The sequence below is a fragment of the Halichoerus grypus genome, chromosome 8 (genome assembly GCF_964656455.1).
Source record: "Halichoerus grypus chromosome 8, mHalGry1.hap1.1, whole genome shotgun sequence".
NCBI classification, from domain to species: Eukaryota; Metazoa; Chordata; class Mammalia; order Carnivora; family Phocidae; genus Halichoerus; species Halichoerus grypus.
Window position 1 is genome coordinate 108,375,952 of NC_135719.1, and position 22,374 is coordinate 108,398,325.

A 22,374-nucleotide genomic window follows, 5' to 3' on the forward strand; every position below is an offset into this window, starting at 1 on the left:
TAGGAGACCCATTCCTGTGAGGTTTTATTAGAACATAATTACTCATGGCCCAAAAATTTGGATATACAATAGTCTTAACACAACCCTATTGGCATTGGTTTTCTTTCTTTCTTCAACAGATGTTTGCAAAAGAGTCATATTAAATACATCTAATTCTGCTGTCTCAGCCTAACGAATCTTTATCACGAAGATTACTTTAATTGGTGTCAGTTACAATCAAGAAAAGCACCCATTATGCTTTTGTTTTCTAGCACATAGGGAAATTTTCCATCCTAACAGAATACTGAGAGGGGAATGTAGTAAAGATTTTGAAAAATAAGTTAATCATTTTATTTTCCTCTTTTACATGTTCCTGTTTTTATTTGATGTTAAAGCTAGAAATAATCAGAATTCTGCAGAATCAAATGAGAAAGAGGTGACCAAACAATTTTGGGGTGACATCTGGTACCTACTAGAGTCTGCAGGTCACCCACTCTATCAGTCTTCATTTAAAAGAAATTTCTAGGAAATGCCTAAGATTTTGAGTAAGAAATCTCAAAGTCTAATATAATAAACCACTATCAAACAAAATGCCTGGGGACAACTTTATATAGCCATTAAAAAATGTGATTAATAAGGAAATGATAATGCATGGGAAAATGGGGACATCATCACTACCTTCATAGAGCTTTTGTCCAGTGGAGAAAGACAGAAAATAGGTATCATACATACCAGGTCACATGATAAATGCAAGGGGGGAAAAATAAAGCAGGACATGGGGGATAAGGCAATATAGGGTGAGCGAGTGATGTGGGCAATTTAAAGTATTGTGGGCAGAAAAGTTCTAAGAAGCAACATTTAAGCAAAGACAGGACAGAGCGGGGCTAGATGTGGACCTGGGGATAAAAGTGTTTCAGACAGGAAACAGCAAGTGCAAAGGTTGGGGGGTATGCACATATCTGGCATGTTGAAGAAACAGCAAGGAAGCAAGAATGGACTGAAAAGAATGAGGGACCAGTAGTAGGGGATGGGGCTGTATCACAGAGGGCCTAATAGGCTGTTGTATGGCTTTTACTCAGATGAGAAGCCATTGGAATGTTTGATCAGAGAAGTGACATGACCTATCTTCTAGTATAAAAAGGATCATTCTGGTGGTTATGTTGTTTATGGGGCAGGAGGTGGATGGTGAGAGGTAGTCAGAATCTGGGTATGTTTTGAAGATTTCTTGCACGAGATTGCTAACAGATGAAATATGGGATGTAAGAGAGAGTAGTCAAAGATACTTGAAGGCTTCAACCTGAGCTACTGGAAAGATGGAAGAGCCATTGCTGAGATAGAGAAGAGGCCCAAAGGAGCAGATCTTGTGAGAGTGAGAGGGGGAGCTCAGTTTTGGACAGAGTACCTTTGAGATCATCTGAGTGGAGATGTAGAGGATGCAACTGGATGTGTGAATCTGAAGGGCAGGGTGAGACCTGGGCTGGAGATACAAATGTGGGAGTCATCTATACAGATGTGAGGTCAGAATTGAGGCAAGTGGTCAGGGGAGCTGGCTGGCTTTACGCACCCTCTGGGAATGGGCAGCCTCAGACCTACAAAAGTTGGCCGTAGCCAGGAAGAGGTCAGAAACCTGAATATGAAACCCAACTTGAGCTCTTGGCTGAGATCTCAGAACTAGTTTACTACTGGCCTGGGTCTTTCAGGAGCAAAGGTGCCCTCCTGGAGCACCCAGCCACACCAGTGCCCAGGATGAAAAGTGACTAAGATGGAAAGGCCCCATTGAAGAGATGACCAGATCACTCTGGAGTGGTAAGTGGGTCATTGTAGGTATGTTGGGGTCAGGCGGATGCTTTGAGGATAGTCAGGTGTCTTTGAATGTCCAACAGCTAATGACCTTCATGGTCTCAGAGAAAGCTCTAGTGGTTATAATGGGCTATGAAGTCTACTACATAGATCCCTTTCTTTTCTAGTGAATTCAAGGGGCAGTAGCATTTGTGAGTGACTTTTTTTTCTTTTTACCAAATAACATGAACTCCAATTAGTTAACAAATAAGCTGTATTAGTTAACTATTGCTGTGTAACAAATTACCCCAAAACCTAATAGCTTCAAGTAATATTTCCTTCGCAGTTTTCCGAGGGTCAGAAATTTGGGACAACCTCGTTGGGTAGTTCTAGCTTAAGGTCTCTTGCAAGATATTGACCAGAGCTGAAGAATCCACTTCCAAGGTATCTCACTCACATGGCTGGCATGGTGGTGCTGGCTGTTAGCAGGAGGTCCAATTTCCCTCTACTCAGGCCTCTCCCAGCACTGCCTAAATGTCTTCATAATTGATGTGGCTACCTTCCTGCAGAGTGAGTGAGCCAAGAGAGGAAGGTGGGAGCTACAGTGCCTTTTATGACCTAATCTCAGAACATCTTACCACACTCTATTGGTCAATGGACCTGTTTGGATTCAGAGTGGGAGGAGAGTACACAAGGGTGTGAATACCAAGAGGCAAGGATCCATGGGAGCCACCTGGGAAGCTGGCCAAATCACCCTCCTTGAAAACAGAGATGGTTTCTATCTATTCAGTCCTTTGTATCTGCTCAAAGCACCACTTGCAGCAATAGGAGCTCAGTAACTACATGCTGTCCGGGTTCCCCATAACATCTAGTCTAATCCTCATGTCTTGTGGGGTTCCACCAAATCATGGGGATGTTTCACCAGTCATTTCTAGCTCAAGAAGGTACCTTGGGAGACGATAAGCAAGTGCAGGTGCCAATACAAGAATCCACCATTTGCCATGTTGGTATTTGCCATTTGTCCCCCTGACTTTTTAGGTGCCCCGTCAGCTCACACCCCTACCAAATGCATAGTGTGTGCCGTCTGTCCCCGAGTTGTGCAGAGCTGCACTACGTTTAGAAGGCTTTATTACATGATGTGTCTAGGATTGAGTTTGTAATATAGATCCTTCCAAGGAGAATTTGACCACTTAAGATCCACTAGTATTCCTGCCTTTTAGTGCATTTATTTAAACAGTACTTCTTATATGTGTGCACTTAATTTCCAGCCATTTCTTGCATGAGCAAATTGCCTAAATACACTTGTGAGAAACCCTTTTATAGTAAATGTTATTAAACTGAAAACAAGGGTATAATAAAATAGCAATTTGAGGGTAATTTACTAACAACTGGAGCCCTTAAACATTGACATACCATTGTGTGGTAATAATACCAGACTTGGTATTTAAACACAATCTTCATCACTCTAAGAATCATTGGGACAGTTTCCTAATCCTCATGGTCTTTTATTATAGCTCCTTTAGGATTTTTTTTACTACTCCTATGTCACTGGTTTATAAATTATAAATCATCAACTTTTACCCACATAAAAGGTCCAGAAAATAATATCTTTGCTCCTTATCTAGAGAAAATATTCAGAGAAAGTAATAGAGGTGAGTTGGCACCATTGAACCTTGCCATTCCTGGACCTCTGTATTCCAGAGTGTCTACTGAAGAGAGTGATATTGGGGTATATGGTAATAGAAACTACATCAAGAAGTGATTGACTAATTAAAAATTTCAAGATTCCTAGTCTTCCCCAGTAAGGAGAATCCATTCAATACACATCTCAGTAAAAACTCCTTTCTGTCTGGAAGATGGTGTGGATGCCACAAAGAAGACCAATGGGCAACCGGGCAGGACCTAGCATTCATGTCCCAAGTCCTCACCTATAGGACGTGGCTTCCTTTTGAAGGTGGAGATACTTACTCTCATCACTGTCCTGGGGATGTTCACCCTGAGAGATTGACTCAGTACTAACTGGGAGGTAAACCCTGCAATGCTGGCTTATTAATTTGCCATGAGGAACCATCACCAGAGGGACCAGATATACTCGAAGTCCATATACTGAGCACAGGAAGGCGACCTCCACAGGAAACCAAATCACAATCAGAAACCATTAAATCGCCCTGAAAAATCATCATCATAGAATCTAGAAATACCTCAAGTCTGTATGGTCAGTTCATTCTTTCCCTAAAGATACCGGGAGCTTAATCATAGTCCAAAAGTTGTTTGATGAGTGGATAATCAGGATGAGGGAGGCTGAGGTGAATGTTTAGTGGCAACAGGTTAGCTTCATGAGTAGATCTCAGCATGGGAGTGATTTTGCCTGAAGAAGTGAACTGCTCAAAGCCAAATGGCTAAGACTTCTATTTTTCTAGAGGAAAACTCTTGAAGAGGTATATTGGGTTTTTTTGTTCACATAACAAATTACCCAAAACGTAGCAGCTAAAACAACAATTAACATGTTACCACATGCAGTTTCAATGGATCAGGAATATGAGTGTTTCTGGCCGAGTTTCCCAAATGTTATCTGGAGTGCAGTCATCTGAAGGCTTAATGGGCTGGGAGTTCTGTTTCTAAGATGGTTCCCTCACAGGGCTAGCAAGTGAGTGCTGCCTGTTGGCGGAAGACTCACTTCCTCACTATCAAGACCCTTCTCCCTACTGTCCCAGCATGGCAGCTGGCTTCCCCGGAGTGAGTAACCCGAGAGAGAGCTAGGTAAAAGCTTCAGCGCCTCTTATTTATTTTTTTAATTAATCTATTTATTTGAGAGAGAGAGAAAGCAAGCCTGAGCAGGGGGAGGAGCAGAGGGAGAGGGACAAGCAGACTCCGAGCTTGGCACAGAGCCCAACCTGGAGCTCGATCCCATGACCCTGAGATCATGACCTGAGCTGAAATCAAGAGTCGGACGCTTAAGCAACTGAGCCACCCAGGTGCCCCTTCAGTGCCTTTTATAACCTAATCCATGAACTCACACACTGTCACTTCTGCTACGTTCAGTTTGCTAGAAGTGACTCACTAAGTCTAACCCTGCGCTGTACGGGAAAGGAATTAATTAGGCTCCATCTTTTAGAGAGGAATATCAAAGAAGTTGTGGACATATTTTAAAACCACAGTAGGTATCACCTCTGTAACTACTCTTCCTGCACTTCGATAGCTGGCAAGGCTTCTGCTGATCCATGCACTCTATTTAAATATATTCATATTACTATATTTGTAAATATAATACACATATACACATTTTATATGTAGTTCTATATTATATATCTTATGTATTATAGAATCACATACTATAAACATTAATGTATTTAACTTATGGCCAAACTCTCTAGCGTGATAATCATTATGTATCTTTATGCTAATTTACATACCCGAATTCTGCCACCTCCCTAGCCAGGGGGACCGGAGGCAAATGGCTTGACCTCACTGTGCCTCTCTGTCCTCATCTGTAAAATAAGGCTGTAATAGGACCTACCTCATCTATTTCTTAGGAGGATTAAATGAGTAATTACATGCACAGAGCTTACAGGAGTGCCTGGCACATAAACCACATTCAATGCCATTAGCTGTCCGCGTGGCAGCGGTAGCTGCTGCAGGAATAGTTCGATCCAGTAGTACACCTCAGAAGACTGCCTTCAGGAGGCAGCCAGCCTCACGTCCGGGTTCCCGATGGCAGTAAACAAAAGTCATCGTTGTCTTCCTGGCCACACCCCAGTCCCACACCATCCAAGCCCTGTCCCGAGGATAGAGAAAGACCCATTTCAGGCCTGGGAGGGACCAGGGCCAGGGCCCTTGTTTTCCTCTCCTCTTTGCTGCTAATCCCTGGCGGAGACTGCTTACATCGAGATAACATGGTTAGTTTGCACTCCGAGTCCTATTTATGTTTTGTTTTTGTTCCTTTTTTTTTTTTTTAGGCTGACCTTTTGCAGAAGGGTAGAATACCCAAACAGGGAAGTGACCTCGCAGAAAGCTAGGGAGTTCCTCAGCCCCGTGAATTTTTATTAAAACTCGTTCCTGAAATTTATTTCTAAACATACATTTTCCAGGTGCGCGCTAGCTACATCTGCTCATCGGACTGGCATCAGGCAGAGATACATCTTCCTCTCGGGACCTTTTGCTTCCTGCCAGAGCCTCTTTAGTTCCTTGGGCGTAATGAATAGATTTTCTCTTTATCTGAAGCATATTCATAATTAAAAACATGCTGGGTGTTTCCTGAAAATGTATTGATGGCAACTTGAAACTGGTGCTTCCTCCATCTCCCAAAACTACTTTAAAAGGGAGGCCATACCTAATGGAATGCACCAGGGTTATCTTTTGTCAGGAGGCAGTTAGCTAAATATAGAGTCAGGGAGCTGGGAGGGACCTGCTGAGGTCATGGGTGCCCTCCTGCCATCCGCTTTCCCCATCTGAACGTCTCCAGCCCCGCGTGGCTCCTGAGCACTTAAGCTGTGGCTGGTCCCTGTTGGAGATGTGAGGTCAGTGGTAATATACACCCTGGATGTCAAAGACTTGGTGCAAAGAAATGAATGTAAAATGTTTCGTTGATGATTTATATTGATTACAAGTTGAGATAATAATGTTTTGATATATTGGATTAAAGAAAATAGATCATTGAAATTAATTTCACCTCCCTCTTTTCACTTTTCTTTTAATACTAGAAAATTTTAAATACCGTATGTGGCTCACATTACATTCTACCCAACAGTGCTTCCCTAGACCCATCTATCTCCATTCTTCAGGCCCCCAGGACAGAGATTATAAAGCCTTCCTTGGAGACTCCTCTGGGTCTTTTGTCATCCTGGCACTTCATTTCTTCTCCACATCCAGTCTTAATCTCTGCTGCTTCAATGTAAAGACTTGTACTTCAAATCGTTGACTCTTCGTCTTCTTATGAAATCCCCACATTGAGCATCTCTTTATGTTGTTAATTTATAAGCTCAATAGCCCTATTTTCTTTCACCCTTTGACTTTCTGCCTCTTCCAACTCTGATATTTTTTAATGGCCTTCCCTGGGTCTTTAGACTCCATAATTATTTTTAAAACTCGGTATCTGAAACCAACCAACATGGCTCTAATGTGGGGCCCAACTAATGCAGAGACAAGTAGAAGGCATTATTTCCACCATCGAGTACTTGACCAGTCCTTTTGATACATTTCCACGCAAGGAGGGACAGATGCTGTTGGTAACAGTCTTAACTGATGAGGCAGTTGAGGCTCCTACAGGTGAAGTAACTTACCGAGGTCCCACTGCAAATTTAAGTGGCAGATCTGGGATCCATGCCCAGGTTTGCCTGAGTCCAGAGCCCACAGTCTTTCATTCTATCCCATGCCTTCCTTGCCTGATACTTTTCTTTGGTCTTGACTGGCCTTATAGTACTTGGCTGATGCATTTGTAGCTTCTGGTCAACAATGACTCTTGAGCTTGTTCTGATATGTGTGTGCCTTGCTAGAATTGTAAAGCCTGTCTGCTAAATTCCAGAGACCCCTTTTCAACTCAGCAGATACTTCATGAAAGCCAGTAAGACTGCCCTGCCTTAGCCTATGTAGGGTAATCAGTAGGCCAGGGACAATGTCTTCGGGTATCAGGAGTGACTTTTCAGGAAGGGAGCTTTCTTTCTTGTGGCCCCAGGTTCTGAGGATAACTTCCAGTTTCCAGAACAAGCTACTTCTCAAAGGCCAGTCGAAGGCAAAGTACACTGCTTATCCATGTTTACCTAAAGGCAGTCAGTGTGTGTTCTGAGTAGAAGGGGACAAGAAGGTGTCACAAATGGATCTTCTCATGAATGAAGTCACCAGTCACAAAAGGCCAAATACTGTATGTTCCCACTTATATGAGGTAACTAGAGTAGTCAAATAGATAGTGACAGAAAATACAATGGTGGTGGCTAGGAGCTGGGGGAGGAAAGAAATAGTTATTTTTCAATGGGTACAGAGTTTCAGTCTGAAAAGATGAAAAAGATCTGGAAATGGATGGTGGGGATGGCTGCACAACATTGTGAATGTCCTCATTGCCACACAACCCTACATTTAAAAATGGTGAAAATGGTAAATATTATGTTATCCGGACTTTACCATCATAAAGATAACTAAACAGGCCTTCTCTGCTTAAAGAAAAATAGCTTGCTTATCATGTGTGATCAGAGGTGCGACTCATGCTAAGTCTAGCTTTGAGATCTAGCTTTGGGGTCACAGTGGTTTTCAGAGGCAGCTTCTCATGAGAAGGGCAGGCTTACTTCACCGAGATGAGGGAAGTCCTTTCTTTTCCTGACAGATTTCTCTATCTAGGAAGCTTTACCATCTTCACACAAATGCCTTTGCTAGAGTGTAACCCACTTTTCCACAGATGTCTGCAGGAGGGAAAGCAGGCTTATCCCCAAGGATCCAATGAACCTTTGACAACACTTGCTTCTCTCTGGAGATTTTCTTCATCCTTATCCCCGTCTATCTGAAGGTGTGGCTAGACTTTTCTAAGAACGAACACAGGGCTGTAAATTCTATTTGGTTGTACCAAAGTAATTGTAGGCTCTTTGGAGACCTGAATGGGAATTAGATTGAGCACCCACACATCCAAGAGCATTTGTTCTGTGTTTCATTTATGTCACTGCCCCCTGACAACCTGGAGTCCGTTATCCGACCCGATGCACAGGCTGTTTGGAGAAAAATTTAGCCAGGATACCTAGATGGAGACTTAACCCATAGGAATTTCTTTACAGTGTGGTGTTTCATGCCATTGTGGGTGTATTTGCTTATTTGCCCTGTATATTTTCCTTTCCAGGAATCATTAACCAATGGCAACAGGAATCCAAGGATAAAGTGATTTCCCTCCTGTTAACTCATCTGCCTTTGCTGAAGCCAGGAAACCTTGATGCAAAAGTAGAATATATGAAACTGCTGCCCAAAATCCTGGCTCACTCTATTGAACACAACCAGCACATCGAGGAGAGCAGGCAGCTACTGTCCTATGCTTTGATACATCCGGCCACTTCGCTGGAAGATCGCAGCGCGTTAGCCATGTGGCTGAACCACTTGGAGGACCGCACGTCGACCAGCTTTGGCGGCCAGAACCGAAGCCGCTCAGACTCTGTGGATTATGGGCAGACGCACTACTATCACCAAAGACAGAACTCCGATGACAAGCTCAATGGGTGGCAGAACTCTCGGGATTCTGGGATTTGCATCAACGCCTCCAACTGGCAGGACAAAAGCCTGGGGTGTGAGAATGGCCACGTGCCCCTCTACTCCTCCTCATCTGTCCCCACCACAATCAATACAATTGGAACCAGCACAAGTACAAGTAAGTTCCCTGGAAGCCTTCTAGAGCAGTCTGGTGTAGTGACTTGCTGTGTGTGGCATGTCCCGCTGAGAATGTCGCTCTGAGCACCCCGTAACCCTGGGAGAGAGGGGCTCACTGGAATTGGCTGTGGGAAAGGGATCTTTGGATCCCTTTGACTCTGGAAAGATAAAAATGCTGGTCAAGTAAAATGATCGATGGTCCAAATTTGGGTTGGTGGGACTAAAAAGTAAATAAATAAGAGAGAGAATAAATGGTAAAAGAAGGAAACTTCCCGTTTCCACAAGTAGAAATGCCTTTTACCCACATGCCTTTCGCCCTGGGGTTTTTGGATTTGCCAAGACACTGAGTTACGTGTGATTCTCTAAACCTGATTCTAACCCCTGGTTAACCAGATGCCCTCATGGAATTTGTGCATTTTCTTTTTTTTTTTCTTCTTCTTCTTTTTTTTTTTCCTTTTTCTTTCTTTCTTCCTTTTTTTTTTTTTTTTTTTAATATATTTCACCCTGGAATGTTCCCTCCCTTGCATTTTCTGGTTTTTATCCCCTGCTGTTGGAGGCACTTTTCCTCCTGACAAGGGAAACAGGTTTGCTAACTGAGAATGCGGCTCTGTGCTGTGGCCTGGTATGAATGCTGTGGCCTTTTCTTGCTCAGTCTAACTTAGGAGAGGCGGGTCAGGAACAGCTTTGAGGAAGGGGAGAGCAGAGGACAGCTTTCTGCTCTTTTGACCACGAAAGCAAAGTACCCTGCGCACAGCTGGGACTAGGGCCAGGAGTCCTCTCTGTGGCTCCCCACTCAGGCTGAGCAAAGGGACAAACATGCCATCAGTGCTTCTGTAAGTGGCAACATGGGAGAGGGGGCCTGTCATTCAACAGAAGTCCTTGATGCTAGTTGCATGTGTCCATGAATACAGTGTCAGCACTGAGATAACTTTCTCGAGGGAAAGCTTTTGTGGTCAGACCTTCCGTGCCTGTCAACGTGCAGGAACCCCCAATTAAAAGATCTGAGAGTAGTAAGAATTAACAGTGACGGCTTCTTGGCCTCTCCCTCCACTCGAATCTCTCAGCTAATGGGTCCTTTGAAATGGCTTTCTCAAATACATAGGAGTGTCAAATTAGAACTACATTAATTGAAATAACCAAGGAAATACTTAAGATACTGCATTCATAAGATTTTTAATTCTTTTTTTTACTTTTACATTGAGATTTTGATAACTCGTACATTTGGGGAATTAAGGGATTATTGCCTCATTACTTTATTATGTAAGAGGTTGTGGGGGCAATGTCTTTTGCAGACTAGTAATCCAGGGAACAGTTTCACTAGCCTCTGTGTGACAGAGAGCGGTCGCTGGGGCTATTAAGACAGACACATGCAGGCTGGATGACAGAGCTTTTTGGCTCAAGTTTCCCAGGTCAGGGACAGAATCTAGTAATTATTACAAAACTCTTTGATAGCTGGGAGAGATGCAAGCTCCAAGCTGCCTGCCCTCTCAAAACTTGGTCTTTCATATTTTAAGGGCTGAATTTTATGTCATTAGTCTTGGGTCATCATATTTCTGTCTGTCCTGATTTGCACACTCAGGGCTGTAAGTCTTGACAAGATTAGTACATTCGAGGTGGTTAGCAGATTGTAGTCTGTGGGTACTTTCATTTTTCACTGTGGCTGCCCAGCCCTGCAGAGGGGAGAAAATGCAGAGATAACTGTCATGGCCTCCCAGATCTTTGGGTCCCTGTGTAGTACGTGAGTAGAAAAAGACTTGAAGGTTTGACAAGATAACTAGATTACATATCTCAGGAAGAAGAAAGGGGTTGGAGCCCTGTTTCAAAGCCTTGGCAAAGAAAGCTCAGATCTCTCTTCCAGAAAGTTTCATGCAAACACTTAGGCCATGTCAACACTTGTATTTCAGTATCTCTTTAACAAAACATTAGTGTCATTGCTTTAGTCTTCTGCATTGTCTATGGTGGTTAAATGGTGTTTGTCAAAGCTGCAAATTTTGGGTCATTCATTCACTTGTGCCTCTATCAAGTAAATCCTGAGCACCTGGGCAGCGGGTTGACGAAGTGGAAAGAATCAGGACTTTGGTGTCAATGCCCTGCTAAGTCCAAATCTCAGATCTACAATTTGCTAACTACAGCTTGGCCAAGTTACTTAACCTCTCTGAGCAAGGTCTTCACTTGTAAAATGAGAACATTCATGATATCCATCTTTGAGGGCTGTGGTGAAGGCACATGAGATTACATATGTTGACGCCCAGCCCTGGCCAGAGCTGGCAATGGCGTCTGCTAAGCGAATAAATGGAGAGAGTAGGGAGGACATCGAGGAGCAAAGTGCTAACACTGACACCCAGGGTCTGTGCCCGCATTTGCATCTCTGACTGTCACCTCATGAAAGCACCTTTCCCGAGCCCGGGCCATGCAGAGTAGACTAGGGGTCCTTGACTATGCCGTGACTTTTGGCCATTTCACTACAATAGAAAATGGTTGGACTGAAGGCTTCAGGACCTCTTCTACTGCACTGAAGAGCTAGATGTCTTCCTTCTTTTAAAATGAAAAAATACTCATACAAAACAACATGATTATAAATCATAGTAAGAGAACTGAGATCAATTACTGCTTCGCATTTTCAAATTATCAACCACCTTAATGACAGTTAATGAAAAGAAACTAACTAGAAGATGACTTCCTTACACAGTTTTTGGTTTTTAATCTTGGTTTATCCCACACACGTTTTATTCCTTTGGCGATTACGCTCCAGCAAAATGCCTTAGCATTCGTGGCCTCCTCCCTATGTGGATTCTGTATCATCCAACTGCACTGCAAACACTACCCACCTCCTGGGTGCCCAGCACTGTGTTCGAGGCCGTGGAAAATATAAGGAAGCTTAAGGAAAGTGATTCATTTTCAGGGAACCTATCATATAAGTGGAAAGAGAAGATAGATCAGTCAGTCTCACAATTGAAAATGAAATCTCTCCCTCTAGCCAGACTAATCTGCAAAAATTTTACATAATAACCCATGCATTACATAAAAGTGCAGTTAAAAAAAATAACTCCAATAGCTGCCATCGGGTGATATAGGATTGTGTCAGCTGAACGGGGGTGGGGGTGGGGAGTCTGTACTGTAAGAGCTGTGAATGTGTGAAATGGAAAGATCCTTATGAACCGGAGGGTCAGGAAAGCCTTTGTAGGTAATAGGGGAAGTAAGCTAGGTTAGAGATGGTGGGTGGACTGAGGGTAGGGACATGCATTGTGAGCAAAGGCATGGAGGTTATAGTATGCAGTCAGGGTTGGAAGATAGTGAGGAAGAAGAAGAGGTTCACGAAGGAAAAAGAGTAGTGAGAGACGGCAATACAAGTAGACTGAGGGAGGGGATCTGAGAGCTCTAAAGAGTCCAAGCATCCCACCATGGATGTGGCAGTGATATGAGCAATGCTGTAGAGGGACTGGTGTACTGGGTGCAAACCAGATGAATGACAAGTGCTGAGTTTCAAAACCTCAGTTGTGAGGTAGTAAAAGTATCATGAGGATAGGAACAGGCATGGAGCAGAAGGAATGGGTGCTAGAAATGTTTCTAGGTGTAATTATGAAAATTAGGATTCAGTATTGACTTGGACATACATTATCAATTTATTTATTTGTTCATTCATTAACTTAGAAAATGTTTATTGAGCACCTACTATATGCTTAACCTATTTAAGGCACTCAGGGTGCATCAGCGGACAAGACAAAGATGCTCTCCCTTGTGGAGTTTGCAGTCTAACATGTATAAATTATAATATATAAGGAACTTATATAGTGTGTTAGAGATTGGTGAGTGGTATGGAAATTAAAAAAAAAAAAAAAAAAGAGTAGGGTCAGGAGGATCAGGCCTAGGTGGTGAGGTGGTTATAGGATTAAATAGGGTGGTCAGGATAGACCTCATCAGGAAGGTAACATGTGAACAAAGACTTGAAGGAGGTTAAGGGGGTTAGCCAAGTGGGTGTCTGTGGGGAGAATAGTCCAGCCAGAGAAAAAGCTTAAACAAAGATCCCAAGATCTTTTCCCAGCTTGCTGGGGAAAAGCACAAAGGCCAGTGGCTGAAAGGGAATGAGTGAGTGAGGTAGACAGTGGCGGAGGTTGCCGAGGTATCGAGGAAGGACAGATCCTACAGGGCACTGCAGGGCATTGCAAGGACTTTGACTTTTGCTGTCAGGAAACCAAGAAGCCAGTGGAGGGTTTTTGGCAGACAAGTGACGTGATCTGACTTATATTTTAAAGGGATCACTTTGGCTGCTGTATTAAGAATAGGCTGTACCAGGGCAAGGATGGAAACACAAAGATCAGTTCAGAGGCTATTGCAGTGATCCAGGCCAGACATTGCTGACTCTGACCGGGATGGCTGAGGTAGAAGAGAGAAGAGTGTCAGAGTCTAGATATATTTTGAAAATACGAGATTTCCTGACAAAAGAAATGAAGGCTATGAGGGAAAGAATTCAAGAATGACTCCAGAGTTTTTGCTTACGTAACTGGAAGGATGGAGAAAATTTCTATTAAGTTTGAAAGCAAGATTGGGAGTTGTGTCATATATGATGAATCTCGGTGCCCATTAGATGATCAGACAGGTCTCGTGGGCATTTAGATGTATGAGTATGCAGTTTGGGAGAGAGGACTGATCTGAGATAGACATTTGGGAGTTACCAGTACAGAAGTAGTATTTAAAACTCTGAAACAGAATGAAATTACCAAAGCAAAGATGTAGACAGAGAAGAGGACCAAGGACTGAGCCTGGGTACTTCAACATGAAGGCTGAGGAAGAGGAGGATAAAGCAAAAGAAATGCAGGAGAAACCATTGAAGTCAGAAAAAAGTCAAGTGTGTGGGCGTCTTGCAGGGCAAACGAAGAACATGTTTCAAGGGGAAAAAGTGATCAGGTAAAATTCTGCTGATACATCCAATAAAATGAGGACCAAGGATTAACCACTGGATTTATCAAAAAGGAATATTAGAGATAAATTGGGAGTACTTCACACATGGTAGGCATTTAAGGGATGAAGAAAGTTGAGTTAGTGATTCCAAAGAGATAAAAGGCAAGATAGGGAGAGAAACTAGATACAAGCTCAATTTTCGATGTGTATTGACTTAGAGAAGGTGCTAGAACATTGAGATGGAGAAAAATGATGTTTAGAGGGCATTTAATGCACATGATGGTGCCATGGGAAGTTTTGGAAGGAAGGGATTAGGGTGAGGCTAAGAGTAGGGGGCAAAAACTAAACCCCAATATAACAAGAATCAACCTGTTTTCATCCCTTTAAGCGGAGGCAAGAGTACCTTTTATTGGTTGCAGGTTAAATCAAGTGAGATCACACAGGGACTTTGAGCCACACCTTTTCTCATGAGAAAGAGAAGAATGGGTTGGGACAGTTGAGAAGTCGATTAAACATTTTGGATAGCTTCAAGGCGTTTCAGAAGAGGGGTACTGTATTTTTCAGTACCTCACCGTCCTTGTAAGGCTACTCAGGTCTGGTCACTAAAAGCAAGAATGTGCAGATTCTTCATCATGAGCCCGTGAGATCAGAAAGAACGAGGTTATTAGCTGTCACAGACTTACACAAAGACTTAGTCAACTTTGTTCTGGCCATTACAAGCAATTCCAATTGTAAGGTGCATAGAAACTGGCTTAGCATCTCTACGTTTGCTTCCTGTCTGAAGTCTGCTATAGAAAAAAGCAAACCATTCAGGAAAAGAACATTCAGGAAAAATACCTCCTGGTTTTCCAAAGAGCCCACAGATTTCCCCTGTGTGGAGGTCAGTGCCACCTCCCTTACCCCAGACTGCCTTTCTAACCATTTTCTGCTCTTCGCTGGTGGACATGGACCCGGAGGAAAACTACGTGCTACAGTGACAAATGAAAGAAACTTGTTTCTATTCCAGTCGTTGCAATACTTGACTTTACTTCGCATTCTTTACACGTGGATTTGAAAATGTGCTGCCCTTTGCTAACCTGGTATGAGGCAAGAACGCAGAAGCTTTAGGTAACAGAAATTCTTCCAAAATGTTCCATTTAGACTGCCCACTTCTACAGTCTCATGGTACACTTTGGAAACTTAGTATTTCTTTTCTTTGTCTCAGTTGATTTTTCTGATAATAAAAACAATACCTTAAAAAATGTTGGCACCGTAGATCATTTAAAAAAAAAAAGTAAATTAACAGTGATAGCATACTACTGCGTATCGTTTGCTACATGCTGGGTACTGTTCAAAACCCTTTACGTAAATATTAACTCATTTAATCCTCATACCTCCATGATGTGTTATCCCCACTTAACAGAAGAGGAAAACTGAGGCACAGAGAGGCAAAGTCACTTGACCAGTGTCACAGACCAACCAAGTTTGGATGAACTGGGGCTTGAACCCAGGCATTCAGGCTCCAGAGTCTGCCTCTGAACTTGAGGAGACATGCCTGTCCTTCCTAATCCTATCCTCAGAGATTGACTCAATTTCTAGCTAGTAGACCCTTGTTTGACTCTGACTCTGAATTTGTCCCCGCATGGTTCTCCACAGCACACAGATCTAGGATCCTGCCCAAATCACACCCCCAGTGTGCTCGCTTTGCACTGACCCATATATTTCAATGGCAGCCCTTAGCGTTCTGTGTCACAGTTCTTGGTTGACATATTTGCCTTCCCTTCCCAATCACAAACTCCTTGGGGACAAGGGTTGTGTCTTCTTGATCCCTCCTTCCCGGCACCTAGAACACTTGCGTGGCTCACAGAAACTGTGGAGATGGCAATTTCCTGGCACGCGTTCAGCTGCCATCCTCCGGGGGCAGTGCGTCTCTGTTAGATCCTGGCTGTCTCTCACTAGGGCCAGATGTGGCCTCCAAATCCTCCTCTGTATACCCCTCAAGGAAGCCACTATAATTCGATAAGAGATGGCATGTGAGCTGAAGCCTGTCCGCCCGCCCTGCCATAGATGTTTGCTGAACAGTAGGAACTTAATAAATTCCTGGGCTCACTAGGCAGATGTTCATGAAGTTAATGAATTTCCAAAATAAACGAGAAAACGTCCTTGGGAATTCACTAAATATCTGGTGATAATATTGATCATTTAGCCTTCTGTCATAATCCTCATAGTGACATTTGTCATTACTCTTGCTTTTTTTTTTTTTTTTGCATGACTTATTTTACCAACTAGGTCTCAATACTAACAGATTTTTAAAACATATTGTGATCGTGATTGTGGAGGTGGTTATATGAATTTATTCATGTGAAAAAAATGCCATAGGGTTGTAGAGAAATTTGTAAGCCCCCGCCTCTCCCCTCCTCCCCCCCCCCCAAAAAATCTGTGTACAAAACTGCTGAGATCCAAGTCAGGTCTATAGTCTTGTTAATTGTATTGCGTGAATGTCTATTTCCTGGTTTTGATAATGCACTATAGTTGGATAAAATGTCACCTTGTAGGGAGCCGGGAGACAGTACATGAGACCTCTCTGTGTACTATTTTTTCAATTTCTTGTTAAATCTATAGTTATTTCAAAATTAAAAGTGAAAAAACAAAAACTGCTGAGGCATCCAGTGCCCGGATATCTCTTGGGCTTTGGTCCTTCTGACCTGGCCTTCCAGGAGCGTGGAGGGTCCATCTATTTATGGGAAGGATGGTTGCTAGGCCCCATGGAGCCAACACGTGGAACAAAACTAACTCCAGCAGGCAAGGTGAGAAGTGAGGGTGACATGGATCTCAGGGAAAATGGCTCTTTTGGGAACCCCCGATCCACCAGTGGAAAAAACCCCTCCAAGTCCATGGATTGACCCCGTCAGCCAGGGCCAGCTCCTTCAGAGATACCCGTTTGGTTCAAGAAATCCTCTGCCCTTCAACATTTTCTGACAAGACCAGCAGCCACTTCAAGCTCATTGCAGTCAGCCTGCAAAAAATGATCAGAACCCAGATATTCAAGGGAAGGAGAGACACCACACAGCTTTAGGTAGGCCTGACAGGAAGCGAGGTCTTGGGAGTGGCCTCTTGGAAACTGAAAAGAGAGGGCAAGGCCTGCAGACCCCGATTCTTTTCGGCAGGCTGCAGGTCTTCCCCGTCCTAAGCCACTGGTGTCGTATAAATAAATCTTCATGGAATTATTTTGTCTTTTACCAACATAGTTTCTGGTTGGAAAATTTCTTCCTCCCCCAAATCTAGCCAACCTGGCATGTAACTGAAAAATTCCATTATTTCCTTAACCCCTCATTTGCTTTTCCAAGAGGTAACTCTCGTTGCTTTGCTTCCTTTGAGAAGCATTTATAACAGCTGGCCTGATATATTTTTAGCTTCAGCTTCCTTCCCCTTCAGGGGAAACTTTTTTAAGCATAACACTGGCCTTCTTGATACTACAGCGTGAAGGGGGCTCAGGGAGATCTCGGAAGATCTGGTATTACCACTACCTAATCCTTCCCTTCCAAGAGTCCAGAGGTTTCACAGGACTGTGTTTTCCTCACCACGCTTCATGTTTCTTTTCTGGGGCAACAATCGGAAAAACACTACAGTAAGCAAGAAGTCTGCTGGTTTATTGTGAGTCGGCGGAGATCCCACTGCCTGGGAAAAGTCAACGACCTCCACGGGCCTCCATGCACCTTGGGTCATGAGGCTGTGTCATCGTCCCCTATCCAGGAGGATTTTTCTTAGACCCTAAATCCAGTGCGGGTTATTAAATACTAGATGAGCCAAGTTCTAATTCTCTACTGTAATTCAAAAATAGGATGGATTCTGGCTGGGATATGTGGCTTAGTTTGGACTAGCCTGGAAGAGGGAAGGAAGGAGGAAGAGATGAACATGGCTTCTTTAAGACTTTTTTGAGCCCTGTAGTCTTATGATTTCTATTATTTCACAAGATTTAGAGTCATAGTCTAACAGCGGCTGCTCCACCAAAAAAAAGAAAAAGAAAAGAAAGAAAGAAAGAAAGGAAAAAAAAAACTGGACAAGAAAACTTCTAATCTTGCACTTATTTTTTTCTTTTCTCACTTTTAAGATTTCCAGGGACAAATTCAGGTTACACTGAAGAAAGATGTATCATGAATGTAACTTAAATGTATATACATTATATATATACACACATATATATATATATATGTAATGTATACATATATATTTGACATCTTTAATATCAGGCAAATTAAACCCTTGAATTTAATGGTTTCAAGTAAGGGTGAATCTTAGTGGCAGTGCTTACTGTCAATTTGGGGTGTATTTTCTAACTCTTAAACACTGTACATACCATTCCTGCCACCCCCATTCTCAACATTCTATTAGGTAAAGAATGGTATCTGAGTACAGGAAACCTCAGGTATAAGTCAATTAAGAGAAAGGTAAGGAGACGAGGAAACAAGGAAGACAGGGGGTTCCAAAATCTGGAAAATGCTATGTGGGATTTTCTAACATACCCTGGAGTAATCATTCTTTGCCAAAAGTCTGGACCATTTCCATAGACGAATTCCATGGCTAGAATTAGAGGAACCAATGAGAGCACAGGGTTTGCTTTAGAGATTTGTTTCACAGCCAACCTTGCTGAGATGCATCCTTTCAGAAAAGCCCAGCAAATCCATATGGAGCTAAAGGATTCATAGCAGGTTATTTTATACTTCAGTCTTCTCCTCTGTACAGGAAAATGTTGTTGTGCAAAGGGAATTACAGGGCTAAGTGGCATGTTAGATATTCAATTTTGGGGTATAAATGACAAGGCAGTGTCCATCAAGATCAAGAACACGGCTTCAAAGTCAGATGCTTTGGTTTTCTCTTGCAGCTCCTCCAATGAGTAGGTGTCTGGTGATGGACAAGTTACTTGGCCTCTAAAGCTCCTTTCTTCGTCTATGAAATGGGACTAAATTTCAGTAGGAGACCTCTTTTTTTTTTTTTTTTTTTTTTTAAAGATTTTATTTATTTATTTATTTGAGAGAGAGAGAATGAGAGAGAGCACATGAGAGGGGGGAGGGTCAGAGGGAGAAGCAGACTCCCTGCCGAGCAGGGAGCCCGATGCGGGACTCGATCCAGGGACTCCAGGATCATGACCTGAGCTAAAGGCAGTCGCCTAACCAACTGAGCCACCCAGGCGCCCTCAGTAGGAGACCTCTTAAATGATTTGATCAGGATTGGTAGTTGATGTGTTGATTATAAGAGCTGTTTAAAGCAAGGAATCATAAAAAAAGGAATAGGACCATACATATTAACTTAAAGCATGAATACGTACATTCATGTGCTGTTTCTATATAGAGCGATGGATCTTTCTTTGAGGATAGCGCTCCTAACTCTGGCTGCTCTTTGTCTTTCCTGCATAATTCACACCCTGGATGCATGATTGTCTGTGATCTCTTCAAAATGGAAAAAGCATTTGAAGACATTTGCAAAAAAAAAAAGCAATCAGAGCACAGAATCTTTCTGAATTCAACGGTAGATTTTTAAGCAAAACAATGACTATTTCTAAAACATGTAATGCAGTTTTTGTGCAATTAACTTTTTTATAATTCCTGTGTCATCATTTGTTATACTTTTTTAAATGACATATTTACAATAAGTACAACTGGCATGAACAGATTTGGGAACAAGATCAATGGACTCTTGGTCCCCCTCCAAGTTCTCTGGTGGGAGCAGAAGTGTACAATTGAATTACAGTTGAGGAGTTGGTGCATCATATGGGCATCAGGGAGTAGTCTAAGGGGAAGGGAGAGTACTGGTTGGTCTATCAAGTTGGTTAAGTGAAGATGAGTTGAGAGCTACTTAGGGTTGTTGTGAGGATTTAATGAGAAATGTGTGTAGAGCACTTGCCAGTAGGAGATGCTCAACAAATAATAGCCCTCGTTATTATTATTTCTTCACTTGTTGCTAATGCTGATACAGTAAGGATTGCTTCTTCCACCAGGCCAGGCTCTCCAGGAAATGGGGCTGGAATAGGCTCCCTGGGGCAGCCTTATGACAAAGCTCTTCCTACATGCTAAATTGAAATCAAGATGCTTTGACTCAGCTCCACAAAGAGCTGGCCCTCCACAAATATCAATATACCCTAAGGATTGTTCCAGTGATATATCTTACTAAATGCCTTAAAATGGACTAGAAAAAAAAAATAAGAGTAGAGTAAGGTAAACATTTGTTGTTGCTTCTTCGGGATCCATTGCTAGCAGGAATAATTTTTTAAATCAGTGATATATGTAAGGATATTATTCAAATTTATAAAAAATGATCCTTAAGGGGGGCGCCCGTGTGACTCAGTCAGTTAAACATGTGCCTTCAGCTCGGGTCTTCATCCGGGGGTCCTGGGATCGAGCCCAGCATCGGGCTCCCTGCTCAGCTGGGAGTCTGCTTCTCCCTCTGCCCCTGCCTCTCCCTCTGCTTGTGCTCTCTCAAATAAATAAATAAATAAAATCTTTTAAAAAATGATCCTTAAGGAACAGAATTGGATTTACGAGAGACAAATGAGTTTATGCACATAGATACGGGCCAGGGAAGTGCGGCCGGTCCCAAGAGTTTAAAATGTTTGGAAGAAAAAGAATGTGACGTAGTGAAAAGAGCAATGGGTTGGGAAAGTCACCCCACTTCTAACTCAGTGTGTGATCTTGCAATCTTGGGGACTCCCACATTGTCATGAAGGTACAAGTTTGAATGACCCCTAAGGACCCTTGTTAGTACTTTTATCCTACGCTTCTAAGGTAGGAGCTGATGAGGATACAATGCTGTTAGGTTGCGGTGAGCAGGAGAAGGAGGGTGCTATACCACTGAACGTGCTAGGCTGGTATTCAAGCAGCAGGTGCCTGCCAAAGCCAGGGGGAGGCTCCCCGGATATACTCGGCATTAACTACACACTCAGCAAGAACCTGATAGGATTTCAGTTCCCGTCATTGTTAAAAGAATGTGAACACCAGTAACTGCTTGCTGGAGTTTGGAAGTTTGGAACTGAAAAGTCCGGTGGACAGGGAATGCCCAGGAACCACTTTTTCACTCTACCTTTTGAAGTGAGTACCATGTTAGTGCCACGTATCATCTACTAAAAATAAAAAAGATACAAAAGGAATAGGATATGAAGATGTTCGTGAAGAGAGAGAAAAAAGGTCTCCTAAAAGAAAAGGCAGGGTGATTTAGGCTGGAGTAATAAGGCTAAATAAGGAGTGGTTTGATCATTGAGAAGGACGTTAAAGTGAGTTAATAGGAAGGGCACTATCACGAGTTCCTTGGTCTCTGCCATATAGAAAGAAAAGAAAATCAGCAACAATTACAGGTAAAGATCTTGGTGATGATGAGATGCCTGAGCATGTTACGATGACAAATGTGGGTTCGCTATCCTGTCGGAGTTAAAACACATCAGAGGATAGACAGGTTCAGTTGCCCGGCACCCACATCACAGATGACCTGAGAGCCACTCTTGCTCTGTGATTGTGGCATCATCTTAAAGAGATTCTTTTGGGAGGAAAGTGAACTGTTTGAAGGTTCTTTGTTTTCAGAGATCTGGTAAACTTTCGGCATGTTACTGGTCTTATTCCTGTGCCATTAAGTCAAATATTTCCACAGAGGAAGTGGGGACATGCAGTTTGGGGCTCTGTGTCAAAAGCTACTACCCATTTTGGATTAAAACACACACACACACCACCACCACCACCACCACCACCACCACAACAACAACTTTTGCAATACCCAAGTCCAAATAAAATGAGACATGCATCCCTCGGTGCCAGTTTCCTGAGGAGCAGTCTCTGAGGGTGTCCGTGGATGGTGACAGCACCCAACACTATCTTACAGAGCCTAGAAGTTCAGCTTCTCGGTGGAAGAAGGATAGTGGTGGCAAAGATGAAGACACTGAGCGTACTCCCCTAATCCATCATTAGTGTCAAAGTGGAGCATAAGGGAGAGAACATATAATATAGACAAGTCTCATTTACATGGTGGGTATATTCTTTAAAAATTGCCTGAAATGACCTTTATTTGAGTCAAATCATTTTCCCATCGACTAAAACTATGATTTGGGGTACACATTATCTTGGTTTCTAATTAATCTTCATTGGCAGGAACTCGGTCCCTGAGATTTTCTATCAAAGTTAATAATCTGTAAAGTATCTTAAGATAACAAATATTGAAAGGATTTCATCGGGTGATTTTTTTTGGGGGGGGTAATGTGTATAATAGTCCTTTTCTTCAGTAAATTGGAATTCTTTAGATGGCTGTTTTTGGTTTTGGTTTGCTGTCTCTAACAAGTGCCATTTCTGTGGTGTTGGATGGGCAGGGCAGGTGGTGCCCTAAATCCCACCTCAGGCTGCATTTCTAAATGTGGAGAGTGTGGAC

The 22,374-nt window shown here is 42.8% G+C and overlaps 1 protein-coding gene across 3 annotated transcripts in view; it reads left to right on the forward strand.

Annotated features, from left to right (window-relative positions):
• Positions 1-22,374, forward strand: part of SAMD4A (sterile alpha motif domain containing 4A) — a 204,775-nt gene that overhangs the window by 110,836 nt on the left and 71,565 nt on the right. For all 3 annotated transcript variants that reach the window (XM_036104549.2, XM_036104551.2, XM_078053724.1), the window contains exon 3: positions 8,576-9,094. In XM_036104549.2, coding sequence (XP_035960442.1) covers positions 8,576-9,094 — 519 coding nt within the window. The remainder of the gene's footprint in view (positions 1-8,575; positions 9,095-22,374) is intronic.